Source organism: Mandrillus leucophaeus, unplaced genomic scaffold (genome assembly GCF_000951045.1).
Source record: "Mandrillus leucophaeus isolate KB7577 unplaced genomic scaffold, Mleu.le_1.0 Scaffold194, whole genome shotgun sequence".
In the NCBI taxonomy this organism is placed as follows: Eukaryota; Metazoa; Chordata; class Mammalia; order Primates; family Cercopithecidae; genus Mandrillus; species Mandrillus leucophaeus.
In genome coordinates, this window is record NW_012101965.1 from 1125863 (window position 1) to 1134304 (window position 8442).

The 8442-nt window shown below is 44.0% G+C and overlaps 1 protein-coding gene across 1 annotated transcript in view; it reads right to left on the reverse strand.

The window, feature by feature from the left end:
* Window positions 1-8442, reverse strand: part of ARFGEF3 (ARFGEF family member 3) — a 136154-nt gene that overhangs the window by 52963 nt on the left and 74749 nt on the right. Inside the window, 3 exon segments of the mRNA XM_011978416.1 lie at window positions 36-253; window positions 5794-5959; window positions 7351-7517. Of these exon segments, the coding sequence (XP_011833806.1) occupies window positions 36-253; window positions 5794-5959; window positions 7351-7517 (551 nt within the window).

Below are 8442 nucleotides of genomic sequence, written 5' to 3' on the forward strand. Positions count from 1 at the left end.
TGCTGGGATTACAGGTGTGAGTCACCGTGCCCGGCCCAATTAGTTTTTTTCTAACCAAGACAAAATCTTGATTCAAGTCACCACATAATAATGTAATTGCTGGTAACACATGCAGTGTTCATAAACTCAAGATCCAAGTCATTACCTGCCACTGTGGTGTCATCGATTCTCCTGCTCTGGGCAAAAGGAGACTCTGTAGCAGCTGAGGCCATCAGCTGGCCACCAATGGCACTACTCTCTAAGCCATCAATATCTGTCAAGGAAAAAGAGGAAGTTTTCCCTAAATAAAACACTCCAGTCAAAAACAAGGACATGGCCACCACAATATTCATTTTTAACAAATATTCCTTGTATCTTTTATGTTTCAAGCATGTAGCAACCTTTTATGAGACTATCATAAATTTTGTTTTATTCCCTCAGTCTAGTTTTATTTCATATTGGAATATTTATTCTTCTGTTACATTGTTGCCTATCTTTATTTAAAAATAGATGTAAACTATAAATTATTTATCTGTTAGAAAATCTATTGATTTAGAATATTTTGATCTTAAATACTCTTTTTATTCAGAATCATTGATTATTCCCGAATTATATATTCCCAAACCTGGTACAGGTTACCCAGATGTGAACTTTTCTTTCAGAGCTTCCTTACATGAATTAAGAGGAGAATAAGCCTCTTTGGTCAGATCATCACATAGTCAAATTGCAAAGTACAATAAATAATATCTTATAATTTTCAAAGTGTTTTCACATAAAATTTTTTGACTTGATCATTGAAACAGCTCAAATTAGGTAAGCAGGTCAGTATTATTTTTATTTCACAGAGGAAGAAACAGAGTCCTGCACCACAAAATGACATTTTCGTCAACCACCAACTGCATATAAGACAGTGGCCCCCTAAGATTATAATAGCATTATTTTTATTGCACCTTTTCTATGTTTAGATACACAAATACATACTACAATGTTTTTACAGCTGCTTACAGTATTCAATACATGTGGCGCAAGTTTGTGGCTTTGAAGCAATAGACTATACCATCTAGTCTAGGTGTGTAAGTACACTCTATGATGGTCACATGATGACAAAATTGCCTAACAATGCATTTCTCAGAACATGTTCCTGTCCTTGCTAAAGGATGCATGACCATGTTTAAAGTATGTAAGTGCTTCAAGGCCATGAGGCTGATGACGGAAATAATTAGTATTCATGTCTTCTGACTCCCATCCAGGCCTCTCTACACCATTCCAGCTCCATACTAGATCCTCAGTTATCCTGTTTAAGTTTTTGCTGAAACAAATTCTCTTCTACAGAATTAGCTCAACAAACCACTCTTTAACATTATGGTGAGGAAAGGACTGGAGTGGGGTCAAGAAGGCTGAGCTTTAGTCTTGGCTCTGAATTAAGTAGCCTTGTAGCCCTGGGCCAGGCTCGCCAAGGCCCCAAGTTCTTCAGTATAAAGGAAGTAACCATTGGAAAAGTGACTATGGAGTTGAAATATACATACTTGGATGCAACTAATATAGCTGAATGCAACACAGGGAGGGGATGGGAAAGGAGGGTAGTTGTGGGTTTTTTGTTTGTTTTTGGTTTTTTTGAGACAGAGTCTCACTCTGTCACTCAGGCTAGAGTACAGTGGCGCAATCTCAGCTCACTGTGACTTCCACCTCCTGGGTTCAAGCAATTCTCATGCCTCAGGCTCCTGAATAGGTGGGATTACAGGTGTGTGCCACCACACCCAGCTAATTTTTGTATTTTTAATAGAGACGGGGTTTCATCACGATGGTCAAGCTGGCCTCTAACTCCTGACCTTTAGTGATCCTCCCGCCTCTGCCTTCCAAAGTGCTGGGATTACAGGCGTGAGCCACTGCCTGTAATTATTAGTATTTATTCCCTGAGTTTAGGACTTCACCCTCACCCCAAGAGGATGAGACTTCTTTGCATGGTGTTCCATTGTATTCTTACAGAAATAACAAAAAGCCTGGAGACTTCTCGGCAACTATCAGGACCAAAACAGGGACGAAATTTATATGGCTGCTAAGGTGGAAACAGACTGGTTTCTCTGAAATTAATTTGATGTCTGGTCAAATGACATTTGCCAGAAATTTTCATTTATCAAAGCATAATGGATGTTTTCTATGTGCTAGGTAAAGGTCTGATGAATTCAAGTAATGCAAAGTTTATTTCTGTGCTAAAATTCCACAGTTCTATACAATACTCTGACATGACACCAGGAATGGCCACAGTTAGTACAGGGTTCATCATCAGATTGCTGGCATTGCTTCTCCTCATACATAACGAAAAGATCAGATAGAAGTCTCCAAACTCTAGGCTAACTGCTGCTCTGATTCATTTGTCACTTCATACCTGGAATTTACAATCATAAAGAATCATAGACCCTTATTTTGTTGAATTCTTATGAAAAGCCCTTTTCATCTTTAAAGTTAAATAACTTTCCTATGGACATAGCAATTGAGCTTACTGTTCCATTAATAACAGCAATGGCTAATTAACAGTGATGATTGATGAATATGGGAACTATGAATAGTCTGTTACTTATTCATTTTACATCTACTGAATGACTCCTTTTATTAAGGCCTGGGCAAGAGAGTCACAGAGATTACTTTTGGCAGAAACTATGGTATTTGCAAATTAAAGCTGGAATGTTTAGGATCCTCATCCAAATTCTCAGACTTACAGGCTCTGGGCAGTACCTTCCATCCCTACTGAAAGGAGTTTGTGAAAACAGATAGAAATCAAGCATTGCTTATAGGTAAACTAAATAAATGGCTCTCATACATTTGACTGACTACTTCTCTTTTCTTTTTTTCTGTTTCTTCTTTTTTGTTTTTTCTTTTAGACAGAGTCTCGCTCTGTCACTCAGGCTGAAGTGCAGTGACGTGATCTCAGTTCACTACAGCCCCTGCCTCCCAAGTTCAAGGGATTCTCTCACCTCAGCCTCCCAGGTAGCTGGGACTGCAGGCACTTGCCACCATGCTCGGCTAATTTGTGCATTTTTTTTTTTTTTTTTTTTTTGTAGAGATGGGGTTTCACCATGTTGGCCAGGCTGGTCTTGAACTTCTGACCTCAAGTGATCCACCCGCCTCGGCCTCCCAAAGTGCTAGGATTATCGGTGTGAGCCACCGTGCTTGGCCCGAATGCTTATTTTTCAAATGGATGTAAATGCTATCATGATTAACAAAACACAAACTGATCACCTCTCCAGTGATCCTGATCCGCAAGGTTCGAGACCCAATCTTACTTCCCCCAGTTCCATCCTAGTTCTTGAAACAAGACTCCAAATGCCAATCAATGACGAGGACTCTGCCACCCGTGGACAGACCTCACTGTATGTTCTGATCTTCTGCCTGATTCCTAAATAGTGCCTCACCCCAAATTCTACATGGCTGGGTTCCACCTGCCAGTAGTTTATTCTGACACCTTGTAAGAGCCCCCAGTGCCAACCATAGGCAACATAACACACCCTTTGGACAACAGATCCTGTGCCCCAGCTGGACTGTTCTGCCCAGTCCTGTGCTGTTCCTGCTGGGCACAGAGCCATGCTGAGCTGTGTGAGGATACAGATACTCCAGAGAGGTCAGGGCCATGCTCTGCACCTCCTTCTGCTGGAGGCACGAGAGGATAACTGCATCAGAAACCAGTGTGGGGAGGGTGGGTGCAGTGGCTCACACCTGTAATCCCAGCACTTTGAGAGGCCAAGGCAGGCAGATCACTTGAGGTCAGGAGTTCAAGGCCAGCCTGACCAACATGGTGAAACCTTGTCTCTATTCAAAATACAGAAATTAGCTGGGCGCGGTGGCGGGCACCTGTAATCCCAGCTACTCGGGAGGCTGAGGCAGGAGAATCGTTCGAACCTGGGAGGTGGAGGTTGCAGTGAGCTGAGATCATGCCACTGTACTCCAGCCTGGGCAACAGAGCTAGACTCTGTCTCAAAACAAAACAAAACAAAACAAAAAAACCAAACCAACCAACCAACCAAACAAACAAACAAAACACCCAGTTTGGGGACTTAGAGACAATCCAGGACAAGCCTGGAGCTCTAACTTACTAAGGCAAGCGATGACCCGACTAAACTTTTGCACATCTTTGGCATTATGGCCAAGCCACAAGAAGCCATGAAAAGCTGCTTTTGCCAAAAAACATTGCCCCACAACAATATGGCATACTGCTCTCTACACTCTCATGTGAAATTTCTAATTGTCAAATAGGATTTTAAAAGTTATTGTGGTTCATATACACCAAGGAACACTACATAACCATAAAAAAGAACAAAATCGTGTCCTTTGTTGCAACGTGGACACACCTGAAGGCCATTATCCCAAGCGAGTTAATGGAGGAACAGAAAACCAAATGCCGTATGTTCTCACTTATAAGTGGGAACTAAACACTGGGTACTCACGGACATCAAGACGTTAACAATAGACACTGGGGACTGCAAGGCAGGAGAGGGAGGGAGGGGAAAGAGTTGAAAACTGTTGGCTACTATACTTGGTACCCAGGTGATGGGATCAGCTGACCCCAAACCTCAGCATCATGCAATATGCCCAGGTAACAAACCTGCACATGTACCCCTTTAGTCTAAAGTAATAGTTGAAATTATATATATAGAGAGAGAACTATCACATGAGACTCTGCAAAAAGCACCAACTTGCTCACAAACCATTGCAACTCACAAGCCATTGCAACCTTACACAAAATAATACTCCTGTGAGGACATCTGCCTGGCACCTGCTTGCCTGTCCAAGTTAAACTGGCACCGCCCCTGTTACTGATCCTTTACTTAAAGATCATTATCTCAAAATAATGATGAAATCCTCCTCATTTTTCCTTTAAACACCTTTGCCATCCTTTACCTCCCTGTATAAGCACGTAGTTTATTATGGCGGGCATATTCCCATTGCAACATCTATTCCTGAATAAATATTTTCTTTAAAAAAAAAAAAAAAAAAAAAAGCTCTGGACACTGAAGACAAAGATGCTGGTAAGTATTTGGCATTATTCTTAATTCTAGTACAGCTGGGAAGGGAAGGGAGGGCCTCTGATATAGATAGAAAACAGAAGGAAACCAACTTTTTTTGTTTTGAGAAAGGGTCTTGCTCCTGTTGCCCAGGCTGGGGTACAGTAGTATGATCTCAGTTCACTGCAACCTCTGCCTCCCGGGTTCAAGTGATTCTTCTGCCTTAGCCACCCAAGTAGCTAGGATTACAGGCACCTGCCACCACACCCAGCTAATTTTTGTATTTTTAGTAGAGACAGGGTTTTGCCATGTTGGCCAGGCTGGTCTCGAACTCCTGAGCTCAGGTGATCTGCCCACCTCGGCCTTCCAAAGTGCTAGGATTACAGGCATGAGCCACGGCGCTTGGCCAGGAAGCCAACTTTAAAATCAGTCATTTTACATTTATTGGTAAGTCCCAAGAACACTGAATGAAATGATATGGGTGACTATTGGCATGTGAGAACTTCCAGGAATAATCCTGGGCCTACACATCCTACAGACATGGCCTACAGTTTTACACCAACACACAAAGGTGCTAAGTTAGTCCTCATCTAATGGGGCACAGTGAGCCCTACAGACTCCCACATGGAAAAGGTACAGAAAACTCCTGTGAAGTGAACTCATGACACTTCCCTGGAACTGTCACCAATGCCAGGGAAGCTCTGTGGGTGCTGTTTCAAAGTCTGCTCCAAGCACCAACACTTCTCTGAAAGAGGCTTTAAAGCGTGAGCCATCCCACCCTACCATGTGCCCCAAGGCCTTGTAACAAACCACTGACCAGTCAGCATTGTGATGAGGGGAAGGCTGTTATCTTCCGGGCTGCCCCAATAGCCAGCTTCTCCAAGCATGTTCCTGTCGAGCACCTGATGGTAGAGCTCCTCAATCCAGGCCTGGGAGAAGACCATCAGCACGCCGCTGGTCTGCACCTGCTTCATGAAGTCCTTCTACAGAGAGATCGCATGAGAAGGTGACCACATAACACCCCGCTCACTAACAGGCTCCTAAGTGCCTCTGCTGCCTCTTCACGACACAGAGCCCTGAACTAAACCAAGGCTTGTGTATTGGGTAATGGGGTGGCAAGTGGGGAGAAGCGGAGATGGAGAATTCCCAAATGTGCTGAGGTCTCCTTCACTGATGACACTTTTTGACAGATCCCTTGCAGAAGGATTACAGAGACTGCACTTTTCATTCTTACTCCTGGATGTGTGGAAACGTTTGCAACTGCACAGATGTCTTTAATAGAGTAACAGAGCTTCCTTTTCTAAGAGCACCAACAGCAGCAGAGATGGAACGCGTTCCTGTTCCTGCAGGAATGTGCACATTTCCAGAGATACTTCACTTATGCTCCTGAAGTAACCACTTAACCTTTGGGAATTTACAATTTATCAAGCAAACAAATGGTTGTTGATTTCCTTCATGTAGATCCATGGATTTAGGCTCAGGAACTGATAATAGGGTACACCATGGAGTGGCTTGCTCCATCACAGGAGCTAACCACAGGACAATCAACATTCTCATTGCATCCCTTACAGGAGGTGCTTATGAGCAACAGCCAGTGAGCTTCGTTCTGGGTCAACAGTCGGTATGGGAACATGTTGGAATACGGTGAAGAGTTTTTCTAAGTGCACACCTTCAGCCAGGCATGGTGGCTCATGCCTGTAACACCAGCACTTTGGGAGGGCAAGTTGGGAGGATTGCTTGAGCCCAGGAGTTCAAGGCCGGCCTGGGCAACATAGCAAGACCCTGTCTTTACAAAAAATAACAAAAAAAATTAGCCAGGCATGGTGGTGCACACCTGTAGTCCCAGCTACTTGGGAGTTGAGGTGGGAGGATTGCTTGAGCCCAGGAGTTTGAGGCTGCAGTGAGACATGCCATGATCACACCACTGCACTCTAGCCTGGACAACAAAGCAGGACTCTGTCTCAAAACAAAGAAAAACACAACTCATTTTCAGCAACTTTCCTGCATATCTTCTGATCTCCCTTAACACATCAATGATGTGGTTTTGAACAGGTTTTATCCATGTGTTTAATAATGGCATGGGATGAAACTAATGGGTTATCCCTGGGCAGTCATTTCCAGGGCCTCACGTCCATACACTCTTCACTGGAGCCCAGTGGGCAGCTCTGTGATCACGGTGCTGGGCAACCGTATATCTGTGCCCTTATATATATGTCATCTCCTTCCACCCCCCAAAGTCCCACTGGCATTACCAATCTAGAGCAGTGTGGAGCAAAACACGCTGTGACATCCCACTCAGGGCACTGACACTCAACTGTACACCAGGAGGCCACAGCCTGCCCTCTGCCAGTCCAACGAGGGATGGCACACTCACTATTACGCCTGGCGCCAGGGTCGGCCGCTTCCTGTAGTAGTCACCGTGGGAGAGCTTCAGGTTGAGGAGCAGGGCGCAGTGTGCAGCTGTGTAGAGGCTGTCTGCGTTCATCAGCATCTGGAAGCTGAGGCTGCTATTCCCATCAAAGCCAGGAGAGTGCATCATGCCTAAGGGAGAAAATGAAGGGACTTTTGGGGCTGTGAACAGTGTGCCTGGCAAGGCTGGCTTCCAGAGAGCTGCAAACCCATTGTGAAAAGATGTTGCATCATATAGGACATTTACGTATAGCACTGACAGCTAGCCAGGAATACCCTTAGGGCCTGATACACACGCCAGCCTGGTGGCAAAGAGCGTGAGCTCAGGAGTGGATCTGCCTGGGCCTGGATCCTGATCTCTTACTTAGCAGCTACAACTTTGATAAAATCATGTAAACCCTCTAAGTCTCACCTTCTTTTCCTATAATAGGGAGAAGAACTGACTATATTCTATCCCTAGCTTGAGCCCTCCGGTGGCTCCCCATCACAATATAATAAAACTCCAACCTCACCCTATTCTCTCCCTCTCACTCCCCGCAGCCACCCTGACTGCCTGCTGTCCCTTAGCCACACCAGGCCTGGACCTGCCACAGGGCCTTTGCATTTGTTTTTGCCACTCCCTAGACTGATCCCAGGATCTCTGGATGCTGCACTCCCTCGATTCTGCCAAGTCTCTGCTCAAGTGACAGAGACACCTTCCCTTTTAATTCCATTATTAAATAGCAAATCCACTCCTGCCCACCAATATGCCGCTTCCTTACCTGGCTTTTAAAAAATGGCCTCAATGGCATTTATTCTACCCAGCTTTATATTAATATATACTTGTTTATCATCTGCCATCACTACTATAAAATCAATAAGAAGGTGATACTTTATTCATTTTGTTCACTATAGAATCCCCAGTGCCTAGAACAGTGTTTGGTACCTAGTAGACCCTTAAAAACATTTGCTGAATGAATAAGAATTAATGGACATGCCAGCATGAGAATTAGATGCAATAATGCATGTAAGATGTTTAGAAAAGTTACTGGTAAATACAACTTTTCAAAAGGAATAA